General features: G+C 50.8%; 2 protein-coding genes across 3 annotated transcripts; one reads left to right on the top strand and one right to left on the bottom strand.

Moving 5' to 3' along the window:
* The first annotated feature begins 8 nt into the window (after window positions 1-8).
* Window positions 9-7386, top strand: Fosb (FosB proto-oncogene, AP-1 transcription factor subunit). 2 transcript variants are annotated; one of them, XM_032894299.1, is made up of 5 exons: window positions 9-752; window positions 2631-2951; window positions 3396-3503; window positions 4789-4944; window positions 5085-5215. In XM_032894299.1, exons 1-5 carry the CDS (start codon window positions 627-629, stop codon window positions 5085-5087), a joined length of 714 nt encoding a protein of 237 aa, XP_032750190.1. In that variant the 5' UTR covers window positions 9-626; the 3' UTR covers window positions 5088-5215. The 2 variants fall into 2 exon arrangements, with proteins under 2 accessions (XP_032750190.1, XP_032750189.1); XM_032894298.1 differs by having other exon boundaries at window positions 4789-7386.
* Window positions 7387-13372: 5986 nt separating this feature from the next.
* Rtn2 (reticulon 2) lies at window positions 13373-25213 on the bottom strand. Its single transcript, XM_032894300.1, is given in 11 exon segments — window positions 13373-13912; window positions 14146-14204; window positions 14964-14989; window positions 14992-15009; window positions 15604-15673; window positions 15779-15917; window positions 16210-16417; window positions 20734-20994; window positions 21088-21555; window positions 21684-21728; window positions 25012-25213. Coding segments are annotated over 11 exon segments (1407 nt in total). The 5' UTR covers window positions 25046-25213; the 3' UTR covers window positions 13373-13833.
* Window positions 25214-25527: the final 314 nt, after the last annotated feature.

Genomic DNA, 25527 nt, shown 5'->3' on the forward strand with positions numbered 1-25527 from the left:
CGGCTCCCGGTTTCATTCATAAGACTGGAGCGGCTACGCCGGGGACACGCGGAGTCGGGGCTTGCTGGACTTGACTACTGGTGACTCTTTCTTTTTCTTCTTCTTGGAGGCCGTGAATAATTTATATAGATATATACATTTTTTTTTAACTGGAGAGAAAGTTTTGTGGGTTTCCTTTTTGCAAGACTCTTTCTAGATCGTTCTTCTGATTCGTCCGGGGGATAGACTTACTTTCTGTGGGCTTCTGGATCGTGGCCCTCTGCTCTCCCTCATTTCTTTGGACGCCTGGACGGGATTAGAAAGGTATCTGAATCGCACGCTGCACCGCGGCACTGCCCGGCGGGTTTCTGGGCGGGGAGCGATCCCCGCGTCGCCCCCCGTGAAACCGACAGAGCCTGGACTTTCAGGAGGTACAGCGGAGGTCTGAAGGGGACCTGGGAGCGCAACAGAGGGAACTTGCATCGAAACTTGGGCAGTTCTCCGAACCGGAGACTAAGCTTCCCGGAGCAGCGCACTTTGGAGACGTGTCCGGTCTACTCCGGACTCGCATCTCATCCCACTCGGCCATAGCCTTGGCTTCCAGAAGACCTCAGCGTGGTCACAGGGGCCCCCCTGTGCCCAGGGAAATGTTTCAAGCTTTCCCCGGAGACTACGACTCCGGCTCCCGGTGTAGCTCATCACCCTCCGCCGAGTCTCAGTACCTGTCTTCGGTGGACTCCTTCGGCAGTCCACCCACCGCCGCCGCCTCCCAGGTAAGTTCTAGATCTCAAAGATGCTACTTTGGTGGTTGTGCGGGGAAAAAAATGTTTCTTTCAGGCTAAAGTGTGAATTGAGCATCCTCTCAAATAGAGACGCGCCAAAAACCCAGGATCTAGGAATGCAATAGACTCGGTTTGCACTTTGGTTTTTGTTGTTTGCAAACTGCAAAGAATGGAGTGATGTTTGCAAAGGGTTATTTGCGCGGAGCGCGGGAAAGGAATGCAGCTGGGCAAACGTTGGCGATGCCCTGTGCAAAGTATATACGCAGTGGTTAGCAGAAGCTGAGAACTTTTAGCCGAAATCCGGCTCCCTAAGCCAAAGCTAGGCAAGTAAGGGAAGAAAAACAAAACAGAAAAAAATCCCAGAGAAGCTTCCAGTAGCCTCCTCTTCTTCCCTCCTCCTTACAAGCGCGGACTGCAGGTCCGCGGTCACCCTCCACCCTGCAATAGTTCGGGCCTCGAACCCCGGTCACGCTGCCTCCGCCTCCTGCGCGGAGACGTAACGGGGGACCCGTGCGTAAAGGCTGACGCGCTGGAATCCTCCGTCTGACGCGGGGCACGCACGGCGCGCGGCGCCCCCTCCGCCCGCCCCGCCCCTGACGTCCCGGGCACGTTCTATTTTGGAACGCCGAGGCCACGTTGCTAAGGGAGGGGGCAGCGTGGCTTTGTGATTGGCTGTCGCGGAGCCGCCTTTAGCCAATCAACGTTCCCTTCCTATTTGTAGAGCGTAGCTCCCTTCCTTGCTTTTTGTGGTTCTTCCCGTGTTGGGGGGGTGGTCTCCAAAGGGAGAGCTAGGGGATTCTTGTCAGGAACCGGCGACTCGATGCCACCCTGTGGGTCTGCGAGGACCTTGTTTGGACCTGGTCCCTCTGTTGTCATAAGCTAGAGGCTTTTGGCTCAGTGTTAGCTCCTGTAAGGGGAATTGAAGGTCGTCGTCCCTTCTCCAGGCACACATATACGTGCTCCCTGAGCTCTGGACACTTAGTCCTCCCGAGGTGTTCAAACCCTAGATGAGCTAGCCTACCGAGTGGCAGCCAGGTGGTCTCTAAAAGGTCCGCCTTCTCCTCGTTCCCAGGGCCCTGGTTGGCCAGGGATTCAGCCCTTCCCTCGCCACGCCCCCTAGAGTAGTTAAGCCTCTAGGATTCTACTTGCGGGAAAGGGGTGGGGGGTAATGGACGCTTCTTGGGTTCGGGGACGCAGATCCTATGTCACCGCATCCCCTGCAAAACAATCTGAGAGATTCTCGCTGTCACTTTTCTCTCCCTATCAGTCCACTGAAACCTGTCAGTCTCACTGGGGAAGAGACAGATACTCGGGAGGGATGCTCTCAACTCTTAGGCCGGTCCCCCAACATCGTTGGAACTGGGATCTCCGCCCCTGCGGGAGCCCTCATGCAGTGGGGGGTGTGTTTGTGTGTGAGTGGAGGAGAGGAAGGCTTGGGCTAAGGCCTCTCCCTCTCCCTCCCTCTGTGGTGGGGGTGGGGTGTTTTGGCTGTGTGTGTGAATGTCTGTGGCTCCATCCCGGGAGGTTTTGTCACCAGGTTCTGTCCAGCCTCCTCTTCCACCCACCCCCCCCCACACCTAAGAGTCACCAACCCGGGGTGTGATTCACCACCCGCTGGAACCGTGCAACCTTTCCCCGAGGAAGAAGGAGGAGGTAGAAGGCAGTTGAACAGAATCCTCTCATTAACCACTGCGTCACGGTGTAGTGGAAGGGTGGGTGTTGTGGCTTTTTGCCTGTGACACACACATCCACACCCGCTCACCCTGTGCTCACTCACAGGGGTCGGTGTGTGTTATGTGTGTTGGGCGTTTGTGTGTCGGTGGCTTTGTTTGTGTGTCTACGCCTGTGTGTGTATGTCTCACCCCGTAGGAGTGCGCCGGTCTCGGGGAAATGCCCGGCTCCTTCGTGCCAACGGTCACCGCAATCACAACCAGCCAGGACCTTCAGTGGCTCGTGCAGCCCACCCTCATCTCTTCCATGGCCCAGTCCCAGGGGCAGCCACTGGCCTCCCAGCCTCCAGCTGTTGACCCTTATGACATGCCTGGAACCAGCTACTCAACCCCGGGCCTGAGTGCCTACAGCACTGGTGGGGCAAGCGGAAGTGGTGGGCCTTCAACCAGCACAAGCACCAGTGGACCCGTGTCTGCCCGCCCAGCCAGAGCCAGGCCTAGAAGACCCCGAGAAGAAACAGTAAGTATAAGGCCCCAGGAGTTGGTGTGGAGGAGTCTAGGGATGTGGGCTCAGTTGGTACAGTGCTTGCTAGCATGCATGAAGTAGATGCCCAGTACAGCACATACCAGGCATGGTTGTGCAGGCCTGTAACCCCAGCTCTCCTGGAGGCAGGAGGAACAGGAGTTCAAGGCCAGCCTGTGTTACTTATTGAATCCAGCCTGGACTGCAAGAGATCGTTATTTTAAAAAGTTGGCCTGAGGGGTGAGGGAAGTAAAAGCAGGTGACAGTACTTTTGTCACTATTCAGTTGGGGGGTTCCTCTGAGGTCTCAAGCCTGCAGGAACTTTATCATTCCTGCCACTGAGGAGTAGGGGTTGTTATTTGAGGTTCGAGAGGAAGAGGAGTTTTCTCAGGGCTGATAGAGGTACCCCCAGATCTCATGATCCTTTTCTCTTTGACTCAGCTTACCCCAGAAGAAGAAGAAAAACGAAGGGTTCGCAGAGAGCGGAACAAGCTGGCTGCAGCTAAATGCAGAAACCGTCGGAGGGAGCTGACAGACCGACTCCAGGCGGTAAGGAGGGGTTTAGGGGTGTCTCAAGGCTGTGCTGGGAGCTCTCTGCCTTGTTCTTCCCCCACTTCTCACTACGCCTGTGTCCTAAATGAGGAACACCCCTCTTAGGGAGCAAGGGTCAGTGTAACCTGAAGGAGCTCTATGCGCATGCTCAGACCCGTGCCCGCTTACTTCCGACTGTTCCCCACTTTCCCTGGGTATGTCCCCACATGCCACCCTCCTGGCTTTCTCTAAGCCTAAGGAGACAAGCTGGAGGAGGTAATTCTCTCACCTTCCTTGGCTAAAGAATAATCCATTTTACCTCCCTGCCTCCTTTTTTTTTTTTTCTGAGATGAGGAACTTCCTGGGTAGTTCAGTCCCCCTACCCCAACTTAATAGCCTCAAGTCTCAGCCCCTGGCTGAGATGCCATCATCCCGGCTGGCTCCTGTTCGAAACTATTTTGTGCTAAGTCAGTTCCTTACCTGCTACCCCAGCTCTCTACAGTTCTCCTGAACTTGAGCTGGTGATGCCCACCAAACCCCCTTCTTTCTCTCTTCTACCTCAGTGTACTCCCCCCCACCTGCCTGCAGGGTGCCCTCTTACCCCTTGAAACCAGGGCGTGTCTCTGATTTCCCGTTGGGAGGCTGAATGAGATGGGTAACAGAACCACCATAAAAACAACACATAAGCATTATTTACTGATTCAACAAACTTTAATGTTTTTCTTCTTTTCTCTTAAAAGTTATTTCGTTCATTTACTATTTACCTATGTTTGAGTGCGTGCTGGTGCGCCACAGGACGTCAGAGGGCAATTTTTAGAGTTGGTTCTCTCCATGTTGTGGGTCTCAGGAATCGAACCCACTTTTCTAGGCTTGCTGACAATCTCCTTGACTCAGTGAGCTGCATTGCCCCTTTCGCCCTTTTAAAGCAGAGGACTCCTTAAAACAGGCTGGCAGCAAAGAAATAGCCATCTCTCCTTGCCTCAGCCTCTGAACCTTGTGATTACACGTGTTCACCACCACACCAGGCTTGTAGTTCTTGCCCATCAGAGACTTCCATTCCTGCCTAGCCTTTTCCCAACCATCTCTTAGTCTGATGGGGAAACTGAGGCACCGAGTGGCATAGTCTACCAGGAGTTCCTCTTAGGGGATGTTCCCCTCAGTTGTGAGGGAGCCGTCCAGGCCCCTGGATCAGCAGCTAGAATGTGTGGGGGTTGGGGTGGGTGAAGCCACCCTGTGTGGTCACTGACCAGCATCCCTGCTTTCTCTGTCTCCTATGACCTGGCCTCCTGCTGGGCTCCATTAGGAAACGGATCAGCTCGAAGAGGAAAAGGCAGAGCTGGAGTCGGAGATCGCCGAGCTGCAAAAAGAGAAGGAACGCCTGGAGTTTGTCCTGGTGGCCCACAAACCGGGCTGCAAGATCCCCTACGAAGAGGGGCCGGGGCCAGGCCCGCTGGCCGAGGTGAGAGATTTGCCAGGGTCAACATCCGCTAAGGAAGACGGCTTCGGCTGGCTGCTGCCGCCCCCTCCACCACCGCCCCTGCCCTTCCAGAGCAGCCGAGACGCACCCCCCAACCTGACGGCTTCTCTCTTTACACACAGTGAAGTTCAAGTCCTCGGCGACCCCTTCCCCGTTGTTAGCCCTTCGTACACTTCCTCGTTTGTCCTCACCTGCCCGGAGGTCTCCGCGTTCGCCGGCGCCCAACGCACCAGCGGCAGCGAGCAGCCGTCCGACCCCCTGAACTCGCCCTCCCTTCTTGCTCTGTAAACTCTTTAAACAAACAAAACAAACAAACCCGCAAGGAACGAGGAGGAGGAAGAGGAGGAGAGGGGAGGAAGCGGTCCGGGGTGTGTGTGAGGACCCCTTGACTCTTCTGTCTGACCGCCTGTCGCCTCTGCCATCGGACTTGACGGAAGGACCTCCTTTGTGTTTTGTGCTCCGTCTCTGGTTTTCTGCGCCCCGGCGAGGCCGGAGAGCTGGTGACTTTGGGGACGGGGTGGGGCGGGTGCACCCTTCCTGCAGATAACTTTGTCCTGTTACTTCAACCCACCTTCTGGGGATAGATGCTGGCTGGCTGGGTGGGTGGGGTGGGATGCGACGCCCACCTTTGGCGTCCTGCGTGAGGCTGGAGGGGAAAGGGTGCTGAGTGTGGGGTACAGGGTGGGTTGAGGTCGAGCTGGCATGCACCCCCAGAGAGACCCAACGAGGAAATGACAGCACTGTCCTTCTCTTCCCTACCCACCCATCCACCCTCCAGGGTGCAGGGTGACCAAGATAGCTCTGTTTTGCTCCCTCGGGCCTTAGCTGATTAACCTAACATTTCCAGGAGGTTACAACCTCCTCCGGGACGAATTGAACCCCCGACTGAGGGAAGTCGATGCCCGCTTTGGGAGTCTGCTAACCCTACTTCCCCGCTGATTCCAAAATGTGAACCCCTATCTGACTGTTCAGTCTTTCCCTCCTGGGAAAACTGACTCAGGTTGGATTTTTTTTTCTCATCTGCTATGGAGCCCCCTTCCAACTCAGGCCCGCTCCCACCCCCGTGCAGTATTATGCCATGTCCCTCTCACCCCCACCCGCAACCCAGGCGCCCTTGGCCGTCCTCGTTGGGCCTTTCTGGTTTCGAGCAGCAGGGGGCGCTGCGACGCCCGTCTTGCTGGAGCGCTTTATACTGTGAATGAGTGGCCGGATTGCTGGGTGCGCCGGATGGGATTGACCCCCAACCCTCCAAAGTCTTCCCTGGGCCTCTCCTTCTTCCACTTGACCCCTTCCAGCCCTTGACAGGGAGTTAGACCCGAAAGGAGTGACCGCGATGCATCCCGGTGGCCTTCTTGCTCAGGCCCCAGACATTTTCTCTAAGTCCTTCGCCTTCCCCAGCCTAGGACGCCAACTTCTCCCCATCCTGGGAGCCCCGCATCCTCTCACAGAGGTCGTCGAGGCAATTTCCAGAGAAGTTTTCAGGGCTGAGGCTTTGGCTCCCCTACCCTCGATATTTGAACCCCCAAATATTTTTGGACTGGCATACTTCAGAGGGGGCTGAGTTCCCACTATCCTAATCCATCCAATTCCTCCAGCCCCGAATATGGGTTCTGGCTTTTCCCTCAGCTTTCACCTCGTGAGAATTCCACGAGTCAGATTTCTATTTTTTAATATTGGGGAGATGGGCCCTACTGCCCCCCCCGTGCTGCATGGAACATTCCATACTCTGTCCTGGGTCCTCGGTTCCAAGCCTATATCCCAACCCCCAACCCTCAGCTATTTATCCCTTTCCTGGTTCCCAAAAAGCACTTATATCTATTATGTATAAATAAATATATTATATATGGGTGTGCGTGTGTGTGCGTGCGTGCGTGCGAGCTTCCTCGTTTGCAAGTGTGCTGTGGAATTCAAAATCGCTTTTGGGGATTTGAGTCAGACTTTCTGGCTGTCCCTTTCCTAACTTGTCACTTTTTTTGTTGTTGTCTCAGCCCCTCTGGCTGTTGGAAACAGCCTCTTCCTTTCCTTTTATCTTTTCTCAAGTCTGTCTCGCTCAGACCACTTCCAACATGTCTCCTCTCTCAATGGCCCTGACCTCCCGTCTGTCTGTTAATTCCGGATTTGTCGGGGACATGCACTTTTACTTTTGTAAGTAAGTGTGACTGGGTGGTAGATTTTTACAATCTATATCGTTGAGAATGCTGGGTGGATATGTCTGATCAGATGAAGGGCCTCCTGCCGCTGCCGACCACAGTTCATTGACTCCATAGCCCTCACCCAGGCTGTATTTGTGATTTTTTTTTTAAATTTTGTTTTTTTGTATTTTGCACTTGACCCCGGGGGTGCTGGGGCAGTCTAGCACTGAGCAGTTCCCCTCCCCCCTTGGTTCTGCACTGTCGCCAATAAAAAGCTTTTAAAAAAAATGTATCCTTCAGGCCAAAGTGTCTGTTTTTCCCTGGGCACCTATTACACGTCTTCCTTTCAGTAAGACAGAATTTGGACTGCTAGGAAGATCTTGCAGGCACTTATTGGGACGCCTAAGGAATCAGGACCTACAGCGGGACTGAAGGGAACTGGACACTTGCTAGGTCTTCTCTTGTTCCCAGGCTGTGCCATCTACTTGGAAAAGTAAGGGGCAGAAAAGTTTAAGGTACGGATTTGGTGAAGGGTCTGGGAGACTTCGTAGTCGGGAAAGAATTTATTCAGGACCTTGGGTGTGCAATGGCTTCAGCAACTAAGGCAGTGTAAAAGCTGGGACCTTTGTAAATCCTAGCGTTTGGGAGGTGGAGGCAAGGCGATCAGGAGTTCGATGTCACGTGGATGGTAGATACCAGGTCCAAAGATCTGTTATGGGGAGAGGACTTGGTACACCGGGGGAGCCAGAGGTTCGCGGTGAGGGTAGCAGAGGGCACGTGGAGACTGAGAGTTAGCCCCAGGGAGATTCTACAGGCAATGGCGTTCTGAGAATGCAGAGTTCAGATGCCCTTTTGAAAGCACTAGAGAGCCGCAGCAGGTTTTGAGCAGAGTTAGGTTTGCTTTAGGTGGTCTCTTCTAGCTCATCCCAGGCTGAGGAGGACGCTGAGGGTTTCAAGAAGGATCGAGAATGGGAAGCGGAGGAGAGGAAGGATCCAAGAGGCATGGAGGAGGCAGAACACATGTCTCTTCTTTAAGAGAAAGCCTGAGAGATAACTCGCTGCGGGAGGAGATGCTCACCAACCGGGTGGTCTGGGGGATTCTTGGAAAAGAGGAAATATTTGCTCGAGCCTCGATTACCCCTTTCTCTATCTTCTGTCAGCTTGTCCTCCATCAAGCGTGTGTCTCAAGGCCACCCAGCTTAGGTCTCCTTGTGAGATGGCCTTATATGCTCGAGTTCATTAAATACGAATTGCCTGGCGTCGTGCTCTCCCCACTCAAAAGACCAGGGCCAAAGGTGTGATCACAACTGTATCTTCATTACTGCTCCAACGCAGAGGCTGGACTGAGCCGGAGTGAACAAATGAACAAATATATCATTAATAAGTGCATGTGTGACTAAATGCATAAGCGAGCAGATGACTGGATGAGCAAATCCTTGAAGGAGAGACACCAAGGATACACAGGAACATCCTAGAACTGTGGAGACTAATTTAAACCCATTTTTGATAGGTATTTGATCGGAAATTTCTGAGAGGAAAAATAAGTAACTACGAAGGGAGAATAAATGAGAATAGAGGCGGCTTACGAAGGGAGAATAAATGAGAATAGAGGTGGCTTTGGATAGCTTAACTCCAGGCTGCTCGCCCGGTTCGCCGGGAGCAAAAGTGGGATAGATACTCCCGCCCGAAAGGTGGAATTGAACCACTCTGTCGCTAAACAGCTACAGGTTTGAAGCCTGCACCCCAGACCACTGAGGATCATCCGGGCAGAGGAAACTATTTTCGGACAGCTATATAAAGGGCAAATATTATAAATTTTTACACTTATGGTGAGTTTTTGTGACGTTCATTAGACGATTGACTTTAACAGTTTCGATCTTTCTTGCACTTTTTATTTTGAATATGTGTTTTCTTTGTAAAGTGTTCCTTGAATGACCCTAGTAACTAAAACATTAGTAGCTTCATTTGCATAGCGCCTTGCATTCTGGGAAACAGAGCCTAAAGTACCTATCCCCCTGTCTAGGAGTAGAATTTTTTGCAAAGTGAAAAGTCAGTTTTATTTATTTATTTTTTGTTTGTTTGTTTTTAAAGAAAAAACTCCCCCTGAGGCACTCGGAAGCCCCTCCGTAGCAGATTTCAAGTTTTTCTGCGAGAAGCAAGCCTCTCCTAGGGTCTGATGGCACGCGGCCGCAGAGTGACACCTGCTGTTCTTTTGTAGAACTGCAAGTGTGTAGGGAACCTAAGGAGTCCCCCTTGCGTTTAGACGCTAAAAACCATCCCTTTTTATATCCATGTGTTTGGGCCAGGGAGACTGAGGCACAGATAATACCACAGCTGAGTTCCTGTAGCCCAACTCCCTAGGGGAAATGAAACCTACACCGTTGTGGTTTGAATATGCTTGGCCCATGGAAAGTGAGACTATTAGCAGGTGTGGCCTTCTTGTTGGAGGAGGTGTAACTTGTTAGAGAAAGTGTGTCACTTGGAAGCGAGGCTTTGAGGTCTCATACATATTCAAGTCTGGCCTGTGTTGTCTAGTCCCATCCCGGCGGTCTCCTTCTGGCTGCCTTTGGATCAAGATGTAGAACTCTCAGCTCTTTCTCCAGCACCATGTCTGCTTGGATGCCGCTATGTTCCCACCATGATGATAATGAACTGTAGAAACTGTAAGCCAGCCCTAATGTGTTTTCTTTTTTTTTTTTTTATTTTTTTTATTTCGGAGCTGGGGACCGAACCCAGGGCCTTGCACTTGCTAGGCAAGCGCTCTACCACTGAGCTAAATCCCCAACCCACTGAGCTAAATCCTCAACCCCATGTTTTCTTTTGTAAGAGTTGAGCCCATATATATATATATATATATATATATATATATATATATATATATATATATATATATATATATATATATATATAAAATCACTCTTTAGCCCTGGCCAACCTGAAATTCATTATGTAGCCCAGGCTTGCCAGAACTTTGAGGCAATCTTCTTGCCTCAGCCTCTCAAATGCTGGTATTAAAGGCATGAGTCACAGCATGGAATTTAAATCTTCCAATGACTTATAAGAAGACAGAAAATCAGAGTTCTTTACCTACTTCACAGAACCCTATAATCTAACCTCTTTCACTCCATAAACACCCCCACCCCACCCTCCTGGAACTGGTTTGAGGAATGCAGGAGGCTCACAGGCTTGGCCCTCCTTGGTTAATCTCCTCAGCCTGACTGTCTTCCCTTCCCATGTCCATGTGGCCCAAAGCCTCCTCTCATCCTGGTCTCAGATACCACCACCTAGTAAGGCCTCCTCCAACCTGACCCCGGTTTAAATATTAGAAAATCATTGCTCGGCTCCCCTCCCACAGACAACCAAACCACCACATGCCTTTACCTATTACCTGACTGTGAAGGTGAATGGATGCCAAATCTTTTTCTGAGGCTCAGTTTCCCCATCTGCATAATGCATCTGAGACACAGAATTCTCTAGAGCTGCGGTTCTCCTCATTGCTAATGCTGTGTGACCCTTTAATACATGTCTTCATTGTTGTGGTGACCACCCCCCAGTTATAAAATTATTTTCACTGATACTTCAAAACTGTAGTTTTGCTATTGTTATGAATCCTAATGTAAACATTTGTTTCCCAATGATGTTAGACGACTCTGTGGAAGAGTCATTCCACCCTTAGAGGAGTCACAGTGAACCATGAAATACACTTTCGGTAGACTATTGGGTTGGCCTCTGGGAGGCGCTAGATGACAGTACATCAATTCTGAAACAGTTTGTTTTTGTTTTTTGTTTTTCTGTGCCCCAGTCGGGGCGCAGGGATGGGCCTGGGGGCTTTAAGGTTCCTGGACCCATTATTCACCAGGACTCTCCTCTCACCTGATTCTTTGATATGAACACTACGTCTCAGGAAAGATATCTTAGAAAACATCTTTAGAAAACGTTATTTTAAACAACAACAACAATTGTTTCGTGCAGGTGCAAGGACAACTCGCAGAGTTGGCTCGTCCTGCTACCATGCCCATTGGAGGAATCACCTTCACCCTCTGGGCCACCTTGCCATTCTGCCATAGGTATGTGACACGCTGCGATTGTGCTCTATGACCTCTCCCTTGCTAAGCAAAGGGGAGGGGGACAATGGCAACAATAGCTAACTAAGTTTAAAAAGTAGACCTGGGCTGAAGATACAAATATTGCTGTTTTGGTGGTAGTGGTGGGGTTTGTTTTCTTTTGTTGGTTTTGTTTTATATTTTGGCATAGTCTTATTCCGTAACCCAGGCTGGCCTGGAACTCACTACCTAGACCAGGCTGGTCTCTGACTCAGAGAGCTGCTTACTTCTGCCTCCCGGATGCAGGGAACGATTTTTGGAAGTTAGTTTTCTCCTTTCATCTTGTGGATTCCAGGGACTGAACTCAGGTCATCGGGCATGGCTGCAAGTGCCTTAGGCGTCTCCTAGACCCTCTCGGTTTGATGCACGCATCACTTTCCCACTACACAAACCTGTGCCTACAACTCCTACTCGGCACCTTGTTTCTGTCTCCCACGATGATATGTACATCTAGAGGCAAGCGACACGGCGATGAACAAACAAATCTTAACATTTCTGTGTTTGTCTTTGCTGTAATCTATTCTGACAAGCAATGCTGGCTTGCTTCCAAGGTGGCAAGTAACATTTCTTTACAAAAAGATATTTGCTCTGGTTTTTTTTTTTTTTTTTTTTTACTTACTTATGGTGCTGAGGATGGAACCCAGGACCCTTTGCAATCTAGGCTAGCTGTTTAACACTGAGCCACACTCCCATCCCTCACTGGGGGATTCTAGGCAATTGCACACCTACCCTTTCATCTTTTAAGATAACCCACCCTTTCATCTTTTAAGATAGAGTCTTACTAGAGCTTAGTTTGGCTTTGAACTATGTAGTTGACCTGGAATTCAGGCCTGGAACTCAGTGCTGGGATTACAGATGTGTGCCATCATGTCTGTCTGCAATGTCTATGTCTATTAAACCCAAGCCATATATATGCCAGGCAAGTGCTCATCCGGTGAACTACATCCCTAGCATGGATCTCACAAGGGAATGACTGACATATGGGAAACAATATCATAGAATAAAACAATAAAACCGTAGAACCTTCTAGGATTGAGCATTTCTGCTGGATCACATTAGAAAACGTTCTTATTTCCAGGGACTAAGCCACTACCTAAAGACTATACATGGACTGACCCTGGACTCTGACCTCAGAGGGTAGCAATGAATATCCTAGTAAGAGCACCAGTGGAAGGGGAAGCCCTTGGTCCTGCTAGACTGAACCCCCAGTGAACTAGACTGTCGGGGGAGGGCGGCAATGGGGGAGGGTTGGGAGGGAACACCCATAAGGAAGGGGGGGAGGAAGGGATGTTTGCCGGAAGCCGGGAAAGGGAATAACACTCGAAATGTACATAAGAAATACTCAAGTTAATAAAAAAAAAAAAAAAAAGAAAACGTTCTTATTGTTATCATGTGTGTGTGTACACATGACATCATGGAGACAGTTCCGTCTCCCAATCCTTATTGCCAGTATTATTTTGTGTTTTGTTTATGTTATGTGTGTTTGTATACCAAAGTGCATGCAGTGCCTGCAAAAACCAGAAGGGGGCATCAGATCCCCTGAGATCTGGAGTTGGAGATGGCTGTGAGCCGCTCACTCTCTGTAGGTGCTGGGAATTGAACCCCGTGCTGGGAATTGAACCCCGGTTCTCTGGCAGAGCAAAGAGAAACTGGTGCTCTTAACCACTGAGCCATCTCTCCAGCCCTTTTTTTTTTTTGGAGCTGAGGACCGAACCCAGGGCCTTGCACTTGTGCTAGGCAAGTGCTCTACCACTGAGCTAAACCCCCAACCCCTCCAGCCCTATTTTTTAGGTCAAATTATTAAATGACACTTACATATCTGAGGGTTCTCTTGTTTTCTTGATTCAGATGATCTAACTCATCCTTTACCAGTCCCCCAATGGTTGTTGTTTTTGTTTTTTAATATTTACTTTACGTAATATGAGTATACTGTCTTCAGACTCATCAGAAGAGGGCACCAGATCCCATTACAGATGGTTTGTGGTTGGTGGGAATTGAACTCAAGACCCCTGGAAGAGCAGTCAGTCCTCTTAACCACTGAGCCATCTCTCCAACCCGTTGATGGCTGTTTTGAGACAGGGTCTTTCTACATAGCCCTGGCTGCTCTAAAACTCACAGTGCAGATTCATCTGCCTCTGACTCTTGAATGCTGGGATTTAAGGAAACTAGAGAGGTTTTTTTACATTTTTATTTGTTTGTTTTAATTTTTTTCAATGTAGGAAGGTGTAAGTGAAAGGACTTTAAAGCATAGAAGGCAGTGAATTTTCCACAGGAGTCTTTATTACAGTGTAAATCCAAGCTCAAGGCTCGCCTGGGCCCCATGCAAAGCCCCAGCACAGGGGTTGGTGGCCTCAGAGACACCAACCCCTCACGGCGCCTCCAGCGGCGGGTCACGGAAGTGCAGAGCAGCGTCCTCACTATTCAACTACAAGTCCCAGCAGGCTCCGCGGCCAAGGAGCATGGTCTTTTCCTGGACTCTTAGAGCAGAGCCTCTTAGGAAATGTAGTCTGGGTCGCTCAGGCACTTCCCACTGGGAAATGGCTCGGCCGAGTGGGAGAGGGTGTAGATGCACGGGAAATGAAAGGGAAGAGGGCTGCTGGGGTGTGGCAGGCGTCCCTCGGGCAAAGACACCCTTCTCATTCGGCTTTGGCTTTGGATCCGGAGACTGATGCTGCTGGGGCAAGGGTTCCGGTCCCCGGGATCTTAGCTCGGATCCTGAGAGCAAAATTAGGGGCCATGAGGTGTGGCAAGAGATGGAGGAGGTGCAGACGATAGCACCTGCCCTCCACTTGATGACCTGCTTTGAAATGGAACCAATGTGCCCTGGGAGATTTGGGGGTAGGAAGTGGGAAGCTGAGGGAGTGGGGAAAGACGAAAGAAAACCCCCCTGCAAACAACAGCAAATCTCAGGCTCCACTCCTTTCCCTGTCATCTTCTCATAAACTTACTTAGCTTTGATGTGGCTCAACTGGTTGGTCACCAACCCCACATACTGGTCAATCTGGGCCTGGGGAGACCAAAGAGACAAAGAGGGTTCTGGGTAATTGATGTGGGACACTACCTTCAGCTCCTTCAGCTCCAAATTGGAAGAGGGCCTAGCACTCCAGTTTCAACTGTGAGAACCATAGCCGGGCTTTCTGCCTTAGTTGTTTTGAGCCGGGGTCTCATGTAGCCCCAGATGGCCTCAAACATGCAATGTAGTTGACACTGGCCTTGAGCCTTCTGTTTCTAGCTCCCAAATGCGGGAACTGTGTGTGTGCACCACCTGGGCCTTTGTGCATGCTAGGCAAGGACTCTGTTAGTTGAGCTACAACCTCAGCCTGCTTCTTAGTTTTTCAGACAGTGCTTCGTTTGCTACATAGCCCTAAGTGGCCTTGAACGTACAACGATCCTCCTGCCTCAGCCTTCTGGGTTCTCAGATTGTTAACGCCACACCCACACCTCTCAGAACCGAGGGTGAGCAGCTTGGGCTGTGCTCTGAGTTGGGAGTGATGTATTAATAGTAGTTTCATGTGAATTTTTATCCACCTTACTTCTTTGGTGGCACTGAACTCGGGGTCCCTTCCTTGAACTGTGAGCCAGCCCCTCATTGGTAGAGTCTAGGCAGCTGGATTTGAACTCATGCCCCACTCTCTGAGTGCTGTGTGTCAGCAGAGCTCCTGAGTCTGCCTGGGACCTGTCTGTAGGACTCTGGTTATAGGAGGGAGGAAGTCACACCACCCACTTTTGGCTTCCATGTTGACAGTGAAGAAGTTGCTGTACTCACCTGATGTTGTCTGTAGAGAAGGGGACGGTGAACAAAGCAACCACTCCTACAGATACAGAGATAGAGACGGAGCGGGAGAGGGAGGGGGGAGGGGGAGGGGGAGGGGGAGGGGGAGGGAGGGAGAGAGAGAGAGAGAGAGAGAGAGAGAGAGAGAGAGAGAGAGAGAGAGGTGGGTGAGGTTCTCCTAGCAGAGGGACAGCTCCATTGAAGGCTCCCACCCCCCCCACCCCCGGGGCCCAAATTCCCAAAATAACACCTCTGAGACTTAGTATGTCATGAATGAATGCCTTGGCCATGGGCTTGTTCCCTGACTGGTTCCTATCTCATTTAACCCGTTTATTCTATGAATGCCACATGCCTGGTTAGCACTTCTCAGTTTGATGCGATCCTCTCCATCAGCATTAGGGCTAACTCTATTCCAGAATCCTCTCTCCCTGCCGGAACTCCCGCCTCCTATTTCCTGCCTAAGCTAACAGCTCAACAGCTTTTGATTGACAGGTGATGCGTCCACACAGTGCACGAGAGAGTCTCTCTACACTCCCCGTGGAGCTATATTCCACCTCCCAAGCCCCCTCACCCTTCGCACCTTCCATTCACCCTCCACCCCCCAAACCCCGTGGCCTCAGCCTTCCCAGCTCACCCAAGATGACAAGAGTCAAGCCGTTAAAGATGGCTCCCACGAAGGTCAAGATGTAGAAGAGAAGAGCCAGCTATGGAGTAAGGCTCAGTGTCAGAAAGACCTACCGGCTGTTGCGCCACCCCCACCACAGGTATAGAGGAGAGAGTCGAGAGTCCCCGAACAGTTTTGGGGGTACCTTGAGAGAATCCACCAGGTCTTCTACGAGGAAGAAATGCCGCAGCTGTGTGGCCGTGGAGACCACGTGGGAGGCAATCTGCTGGGACAAACGTTCTGTCTGCTCCCGAGTCAGGGTCAGGTCCATGTCCAGGTAAGCCCTGATGGGATAAAGGAGTGTGGTGTAGTGCTCTGCGTGGGTGGGACTCAGACTTGGGCAAGTGGCTTTAACAAGAATGGGACGTTTGGCAGAAGACCAGAGTTAGGGCTGAGGTCAAGTTTAAGATTTTGGAAGGGAATCAAGGATTATCAAGGATAAAGGGATAAAGGGATAAAGGGAGAACAAAGATCAGGGCTTATGGGGGAGCAGGGTTCACAGAATGAAAAAACGATGAGAGAGGTCAAGGGTCACAAGGGGCAGTCAGTCAGCTGGGCTGGGCCAGGCATTCTCACTGGAAAGGGTTGGTGCCGTCGCCCCGGTGCACGGCCTGCAGCACTTTGCGGTAAACCCTGAGAGAGATGGTGGCGCAGAGACCCAGCAGGGCCAGGTGCGCAGCCACGGACACGATGCTAAAGTGCAGGAGGCAGAGGAGAGAGGCCATGAGGCCCGTGAAGACGGCTCCCGACGTCCTGGTGTCCTTCCAGTACAACAGGTCTGCCACTGTGGGGAAGAAGGCAGTGCTGGGATCCCGACCTGACTAGGCTCACTCCCTTTCTGTCAGTTTTTTGGAAACAAGGTCTCACTGTGAAGCTAAGGGCTGACTTTAAACTATGCAGCCCTGGCTGGTCTTGAACTCCTGATTATTCTAATTCATTCTTTCCTTTTCTTAGACTTAGTTAAGTTTGACTGACCTCAAACTCAAGGCAAATACTCCTGCCTCTACCCCCTCAGTGCGAGGTGCGGAGGATCAAACTTTGGGCTTTATGCATGCTAGGTAAAACCTTTACTAACTGAGCTACTTCCCTGACCAGTCTTGTCTGTCCGTCCATCCATCCATCCCTCTATCTATCTATCATAAGTTACATTCCTGACCAGTCATATCTGTCTGTCCATCCATCCACCCATCGTCCATCCACCCTCCCACCCATCTATTTATCTGTCCGTCTGTCTGTCTTTTATTATGAGCTACATCCCTGACCAGTCTTAATTATTGGAGACAGGGTCTCACTATGTAGGCCTGGCTGTCCTGAACCTTGCTATGTAGAACAGACTGGCCTTGAACTCACAGAGACTCACTTGCCCTTGCCTCTGGAGGGTAAAAATTAAAGCTCTGTGCCACCATGCCTGGCTCTGTGGTTAAAGGGCCATATAAAGGGTTGGGGATTTAGCTCAGTGATAGAGCGCTTGCCTAGCAAGCGCAAGGCCCTGGGTTCGGTCCCCATGTCCAAAAAAAAAGAAAAAAGAAAAAAAGAAAAGAAAAAAAAAGGGCCATATAATATTCTATTGTGGCTGTGACATTCATTTTATTCGACTCTGAACTCAATGTGGGGAGTCATTCACTCTGTTTTGTACCCCCTCTTCTGTGAATATTCTCACTTCTGCATGCCCTGAAATAAACTCCCAAGTTGGAAATCACTTGGGTGAGCCCATTCCCTATTGTTTAACGGTGTAAATTTTGTCAGATCGATCACAAGGAAAACTAACAGTTTTTATTTGTTGTTATCTTTCCTTTTCTGTGGCAGGGTCTTGGTAGCCTTGGCTGACCTAGAACTTACAGCCATCCTCCTGCCTCTGCCTCCCAAGTGCTGGGATGACAGGGCCCTGCCATCATGCCTAGTTACCAAAACATTTTTAAAGTCCTAAGTGTATGGTTACTCCAATACTTCGAACCGTAAATGCAAACTACTGACCCCTCCCAGAGATGTGGAGCTCAACTCCCAAGCCAGGCCTGAGCCCCTGGTAGGGTACCTCCAGCCCTTAACGGTTTATCTTATTCATTTAAACCTCTAAAGCCCTCCCAAGAAGCCACACCCATTTGAGTCCCAAATTTTGATTTCTGTTTCCTTCTAGCTCCCACCCACCCTTACTGCTTTCAAAGCAACCCATTCAACTGACCACACTCTCTGCTCTCTCTCTCTCTCTCTCTCACTCCTGTACTCCCAGACAACACTTAAGAGCAGTCCTCCTGTCCTAATGCAGGGGCCCACCCAGTCTGTCTCCCTAGACAGATACCAGCGGGTGGGGGAGGGGCCGGGTCGCCTGAGGCGGGGCTAAGTTTAGGCACGCGAGGGGGAGGGGGCCTCCCGCAGCTGTGCTGGCACGTCCAGCCCTGAATGACAGCTCGGTGGCCAGTTCACGAGGCTGGGGGATGGGTGCCTCCCTGCTCCCAGGCCCCAAAGTTCTAGCTTGAACAGGGGACTCCCATGTCCCCTCAACGTCCTCCGGAGACGCCCCCCCCAATATGCCGCCCCAGCTCCAGCATGCCTCTCTGACAGGTCCAAACTCCCAGGAGGAAAAAACATGCCCCCAATCGCAGGAAGGAAAGAACTAATCTGAACCCCTTTGCTTTGTTCCCGGACCCCAGTTCCAAGCCGTCCAACAAGCCCACCTTTACTCCCCATCTTGGCTCCGAGAGAGCGGTTGCAGACGCCCAGTCCTGGGGATTTTGCCCACTTGAGAAGGACCCGAGGGAAAGAGCAGAGGGGAAGGGCCCCTTTGTAACCTAACCAATGGCTGGCCAGAGAGGTGGGGACAGTTCCCAAATTGGGACTTAGTAAATAGACAAGGAGCTGTCTTTAACCATGTGTTTGCGGTTCCTGGAGGCCCAGGCTTTTAAAACGAAGGCCCAGTCTATTTACAAATGACCAATGGATACAGTTAGAGGAAAGTAGAATGCTTTGTTTTGTTTTTGAGATAAGGTCTTGCTGTGAAGTGCTGGAATTCACCAAAAACGCACCTGTCTCTTCTTCTAAAATGCTGGGATTAAATTTGTGTGTTCCTCAGTGCTTGGCTCAAGTAAAGGTTTTGTTTGCTTGTTCGCCTTGCTTTTTTATAGTTTTAAAAATGTTTTCTGGGGACTGGTGAGATAGCTCAGAGGTTAAGAACACTGGCTGCTCTCCAGAGGTCCTGAGTTCAATACCCAGTCACCATATGTTGGCTCACAACCATCTGCACATAGGTGTCCATAAAGACAGAACACTCCTACATTAAAAAAGTTAGTAAATTAAATTTTAAGAAGTTTTAAAAAGATTTATTTATTTATTTACATTTGAGACAGTTTCTCTACACAGTCCTGACTGTCCTGGAACTCACTACGTAGACTCAGGCTTGCCTCAAACTCACATGAAGTAACACCTGGCCTGAGTTAACATTTTTAGTTTTGTTTTGTCTTTTTTATTTGTTTGTTTGTTTGTTTTTAAAGCACAGTGTCTTGTCTTCTGGTAGTGTGCACCTTTGATTCCAGTACTCAGGAGGCAGAGGAAGGCAGATGTCTGGGAGTTTGAAGCCAGCCTGGTCTACACAAAGAAACCCTGTCTTGAAACTACTAACTAACTAACTAACTAAGTAACTAACTAAGTAATAAAACCCACAGTGTCTCATGTTGTCTCCGCTGGCCTTAAACTACCAATACTATGATCTCAGTCTACTCAAGTGCTAGGATTAAAGTCCTAGGTCTGAACTCCAAGCTCTCATCAGCCTGTCTCTGCCTCCCAAGCACTGGGACTACAGGTGTGCACCACCACATTTGGCAAGAGGAAACTTGGTTTCTATTTTTTTTTTTTTTTGGTTCTTTTTTTTCGGAGCTGGGGACCGAACCCAGGGCCTTGCGGCTTCCTAGGCAAGCGCTCTACCACTGAGCTAAATCCCCAACCCCTCGGTTTCTATTTTATGGCTCTCCTTGTGAGTATGCCCACTTGAGTGTAGGTGACAGAGGCGGCCAGAAAGGGGCAGCAGATTCCTAGAGCTGCAGTTGGGCGCAGCACTCCTGCCCTCTGCAAGGAAGTTAAGTGCTTTTAAGAGCAAATCCATCTCTTCAGCACAAAGAGTAAAGTTGTTCTAGAGGTGGGGGAGGAGGATCACTGCATAAAAATACTTGTAATGTGGGCTGAAGAGATGGTTCAGTGGTTAAGAGCACTAATTGCTCTTCCAGAGGTCCTGAGTTCAAATCCCAGCAACCACATGGTGGCTCACAACCATCTGTAATGGGATCTGATGCCCTCTTCTGGCCTGCAGGCACACATGAAGATGGGATGCTGTATACATGATAAATAAGTCTTAAAAAAAAAAAAAAAAAGTTAACTAAAAAAATTTAAAACCCATGGGCTTTACATGATTTGCAAGTACATGAATTTTACACACGCACACCTGCACACAGAAAATTAATTTAAATTTTTTGAGACAGGATCTCACTAAGCTTTCTGTGTAGACAAGCTTAGCTTCACACTCACCAAGACTCACCTGCCTCTGCCTCCCAAATACTGACATTAAAGGTGCGTGCCACCATGCCAGGCCTAATAATTTAAAACATTTCGTAAGCCCCATGGGCATATTCAACTTCTAGTTGGAGCACTCCGAATGAAAAAGGGAGGATTCCTTTTTTTGACAGCAGGCAATCCCGGTAGCCACAAGGACCCTGATCTTGTGGGCGGGTAGGGAACTGTATAGAGCCGGTGAAAGCAGGGTCTGGGGACTGCAGGTCTATAATCCCAACTCAAGCTGAGGCAGGTGGATGGAGTTCAAGGCCAGCCTGGGCTTCTTTCAAAATAAAAGCCGAGGGGGATTAGAGATGTATTTCAGTGTAGACCTTGTGCCTACAGTGCAGGAGGCCCTAGATAGTTACGAGTGTGAATGTGTGTTGGGGAGACCCCTCAAACCACACACTCAGGTAAAAGGGAATTTTGGGGGACTCCCTTCTCCACTGTTCTAGGGTGCTGTGCCAAGCTGGTCTCATCACATTTAAGTGTAAATCTCTTCACCTCTGTCTAGCTGTGTACATGGCCCTCTGTAGCCAAGTCCTTTGCTCACAAACTGCTTACCTAGAAGGAGCGGCTCCAACGTGAATTCTGATTGGTCTGTGCTATTGAGGCACTGGGCCGTGATTGGCTCCTGCTCCAGCAGCCGCCAATGTTCTTCTTCCCCATTCGGCAGCGGCTCATCAGGACCGGTGTTCAAATCTTGAGATCTTTGTGGGGATGGGGTGTGCGCCTGGGGAGTCCCGGAGCTCGGGCTAAGCTGAGGAGTCAAGCCCTCAAATTGCAAATGTAGAGGCTGAGCAAGTCGGAGTTCCAGATTCGTCTCTGGTGTCATAGAGAGAGAAGGCCATGAGCTTCCTTTCTTCTTGGAAGTATCCTGGTTAGCCACACACCCTCCGCACACCTCTGAGATCTCACCTCCAGCCTCGCTGGCCTCCAATCCATCCGGCTCCTCATTTTCCAGCGGGGTAGAGCTGCTGGTGGCCGAATCCTCCCCAGATCCCGCACTCCGGACAGCCCAGCCAAGCTGGTCCAGCCGAAGCCTCAGTTCCTCCAGCGGGCGCTCAGCTGGAGGTACGGTGTCCAGGTCACCGCGGCGCCCCGGCTCTGGGGACTGGCTGAGACTAGGGATACTCTCCAAGCTGTCACCCAGGCTGGGCTGTGGGGGCGGGTCCCTTGGTTCTGAGACTGAACGTCCCTGGGGCCTGGGACGACGAACAACTGAATCCCTACGGCCCCCAGAGCCCACCACGCCGTCGAAGGCAATGTAGGAAAAGGTCAGCTCCCTGGGGGTGCCCCAGTCCTGCGATGTAGTCTCCTCCTCCTCGTCCTCCGAGAATTCCCGGGCTGTGTGCAGCTCCCGAAAATCCGAGTCGTCATTCCCTCCTGCAGTGGGAGAGTGGGAGAAGGGTTCTCAGCCTCTCGGAACCATCCAGTCCTGAAACCTTCACACACACACACACACACACACACACACACACACACACACACACACACACACACACTCCACTTACCTTCCGTGGAATCGGGGGTAGAAGAGGCTGTAGATGGAGCTTCTTCTGCAATGGGAAAGAAATGAAGATTCTAGAATCTAAAGGCTTAGATGGTCAAAGTCACAGACATGAGCTGTCAAGGCCCAGCAGGTGCAGGTGCATGCCCACAATCCTACCTGACTCTCTAAACGTTGACCTCTGACACACAGGACCCGGGTCCATGCAGCATGCACATGGGCACTCGAGCTCACACACACACTTAAAAGCACACAAAAATTCATGGTTGGGGGGGGGACGGGTTCAAGACAGGATTTCTCTGTGGAGCCTTGGCTATTCTGGAACTTACTCTGTAGACCAGGCTGGCCTCAAACTCCACCTGCCTCTGCCTCTCCAATGCTGGGATTAAAGGTGAGTGCCACCAGTGCCCAGCATAAAAAAAAAAAATTGTTTTAATCATGGCAATGCACCACTGCTGGAGGCCTGAGTAGTTGAAATTTTAAGAAATCCTATTGAATGGTAGGGCACTTCACTTTCTGTATAGAGTGTAAAACGGTAAGGACATCGATGCCAGGAGCTCAGAGCTGCAGGTTTGATGACACAGACATGTACTCCCAACTACTGGACATTGAAATAGGAGGACCACAAGTTCAAGGCTTTCTAGGGCAAGTTAGCAAGCTTGTTTCAAAATAAAGAAAAGCAAAAAGATGGCTGGGATGCTCGGGAGGTGAGCACTTACAAGCTTGCAGGACGCTCTGGAGGCAGTCAGTCCATACAAACACAGCTGAGAGGAGAAAGGGGAGGACGGGAAGGAGGAGAGGGAGGAAGGAAAAAAGGAAAAGAAGAGAGAAACTGGAGAAACGGTTTTCATTAAAAGCACCTGTTGCTCTCGCAGAGGACCCAGCCTTGTTTCCTAGCACCCACAGGGTGGCTCACACCATCTGTAGCTCTAGTTTTAAGGCAGCAGTTCTCAACCTCTGGGTCTTGACCTCTTTGGAGGGGGTCTAACGACCCTTTCACAGGGGTCGCCTAAGACCATCTGGATATCAGATATTTATAATTCATAACAGTAGCAAAGTTAAATTACAAAGTAGCAATGAAAATAATTTTACAGTTGGGGGTCACGACAACATGAAGAACTATATTAAAGGATCACAGCTTTAGGAAAGTTGAGGACCACTGTCAGGGATCAGACGCCCTCTTCTGGCCTCAGTGGGCACTGCATGTGATGCATAGACATTCATGAAGGAAAAACATCATACACATATAAAACAAAAATGGGGCGCTGGAGAGCTGGCTCAGCGGTTAAGAGCACTGACTGCCCTTCCAGAAGTCCTAAGTTGAATTCCCAGCAACCACATGGTGGCTCACAACCATCTGTAATGGGGTCTGATGCCCTCTTCTGGTGTGTCTGAAGACAGTGACAGTGTACTCATATAAATGAAGTAAATAAATAATTCTAAAAAGAAAGATAAAATAAAAGTGGAAAGATGGATCAATGGCTAAGAGCACTTGTTACTCTTGTAGAGGTCCTGAGTTCAATTCCCAGCACCCACATAGTGGCTTACAACTATCTATACTGAGATCTGATGCCCACTTCTGGCATGCAGGTATACATGAGGACAGAGTTCTTATATACATAAAATGAATTACTCTTAAAAATAAATAAAATTAAAAAAAGAACCAAAAAATAAATAAATAAAATTAATTAATTAGAGAAACAGAAGAGGAAGGGGAGGATGAGAGGAACATAGAAACAGAGGGGTCTTAGAAGTTCTGAACCAGGTCCAAGGATGTGCATTTCACAAAACACAAAGCCCCAGGTTGGATGGCCAGCATGAAACAAACAGGGTGTGTTGGTGCACGCTTGTAAACCCAATATGGGAGAGGTGGAGGCAGGAGGATCTGAATCTCAAGGCTAACTTCATATTGCTACATACACCGTACATACTATCCCAGCCCAACCTGGACTACTGGAAGCTTTATGTCAGTATTCAAGGCAGGAGCCTTGGGAGGTTTCCATTCATTCATTCATTCATTCATTCAGTCAGTCAGTCATGCATGCACTGAGCACACATTATGTGGCAGGCACTGTTCCAGAGGGCTACGTTGTGGACAAACTAGACAAAATCCTGACTTCATAAAGTTACACTCTGTGGAAGAGTCCGTAAAACATCGAGTCCAACAGGGTCAGGGAGATGGAGCTCTGCTTGACACAGAGTAGTAGTTTCCAAGGCTTTTCTGATGGCATCAGACCTCAGATGCCTTGGGAGAAGCCTTCCAGACAGAGGGGAAGGTCAGTCAAAGCTCCTGGGGTAGGCGCTGTGATAAGAACAGGAAAAGAGGGGTATGAAGGTGTGAGTGGAGGGGGGTGGCAGATTATAGATGAGGACGAGAGAGGTGGGGCTGGCTGGGGACAGGACTGCACCGTCTCCCCCTTGTGATTTCGGCTGAAGACGAGATCTTTGGACGCTGGGAGGAGGGGAATGAAACTAAAAATGTCCAAATCGCACATTCTCAGAACTTGGGCATCTGGATACCCAAGACGTGCAAGTGGCTAGATCTGCTAGCGTCGGCATCCCCAGCTGTCAGAACCACCCTGTGTGGGACGCACGGGTAAACACCGACTGCCAGAGCCGATGGCTCAGAGTGGAGCAGGATGACACAAGGGGCTTGGGACCGGGAAGCCAGACCCTCGAACTAACTTAGGGGCTCTGCACACAGGAGAGCCTCGACAGCCTTCGAAAATAGAAACCCGACCCCATACCCCCGTCTCATTTCCTCACCTGGGCAACCAGAGGCCTGAAGAGGAGTGTGATCTTCAGCAGGGTTACTACTGAGTGGAAAAGCCCGCTAAAGACTCAGTAGACTTGGCACCAACCCAGGGATGGCTGTTTTCTGAGGATAGGGGATCGGACACCCAGAGTGATATTAGGAGTGTTTTTTGGGCAGATCATGAGGGTGAGATGCAAAAATGGATGCTGAGGGGAGTCGGATCCTTCTATTCCATCCTGACTCAACCCCTCAGCTGCGGCCAGCACCAGGGCCGGGGACAGCTCCCCACACTCTTGCTCCTTCTCACATTGGGCGGGGCAACCCAATCCAGCGCCCCACGGCTCCCCCCCCCCGGCGATCTCGATGACCCCCCCTCCACCCCATTGCACTGGGTCTTCCGGGTCAGGATGCCCCAGTTGCCTCCAAAGCGCGGGGGGGAGGGGAGGGGAAGGATTCCTTTGTCTCCTTCCCTGCAGCCCGGCTTTCCCTCGAGCCCGCGCACAGAAGATGGAGACCCTAGGAGGATCCCACGCGGTTTTCTGTGCCCCACACCAGGCCGGAGCCTCTCTATACTCACTGCAGTGGGCGAAGACCGGCAGGACCTGCCCCATGGCCCCCCTCGGGCCTGCATCGGGACCCCCGCCCACTCCGGCCGTGCCGCCCTGGGCCTGGGGCCACGGGCACTCATCTCCACCGCGTCCACGACGCCGCCGCCATCCTCCCGGGCTGCCCCAGCAGCCGCCGCCACCACCACCGCCGCCACCGCCGCCGCCCTCTGCTCCGCACGGCGCGAGAGGGCGGGGCCGCGAAGGAGCAGGCACTGCAGCGCTGGGTCCCGGGGTGGGGCCTAGAATTGAAGGCGGGGCTTAAGGGCATGGAGGGAGGGGCCTCCGTTTTAATGGGCGGGGTCTGGGTTTCCGATAGCGCAGCCTTAAAAGTGGGGCGGGGCTTGAGCGGAGTGAGGAGCTGGAGTGCCCAGAATATGCATACTCAGAATGTAACGGTGTTTTAGGGATGGTACTGAGAGAGGGTTGAATATGATGTTCTGGGGTAGAGTCTGAGGCTAGACTTGGAGATGGCGTGGAAAAGGGGT

This window comes from Rattus rattus, chromosome 2 (assembly GCF_011064425.1).
Source record: "Rattus rattus isolate New Zealand chromosome 2, Rrattus_CSIRO_v1, whole genome shotgun sequence".
NCBI lineage: Eukaryota > Metazoa > Chordata > Mammalia > Rodentia > Muridae > Rattus > Rattus rattus.

Coding starts and splice junctions, on each gene's coding strand:
- Fosb (XM_032894298.1), top strand. CDS start 627: ATGTTTCAAGCTTTCCCCGGAGACTACGACTCCGGCTCCCGGTGTAGC. Junction 2,952..3,395: donor GAAGACCCCGAGAAGAAACA/GTAAGTATAAGG, acceptor TCTTTGACTCAG/CTTACCCCAGAAGAAGAAGA. Junction 3,504..4,788: donor TGACAGACCGACTCCAGGCG/GTAAGGAGGGGT, acceptor GGGCTCCATTAG/GAAACGGATCAGCTCGAAGA.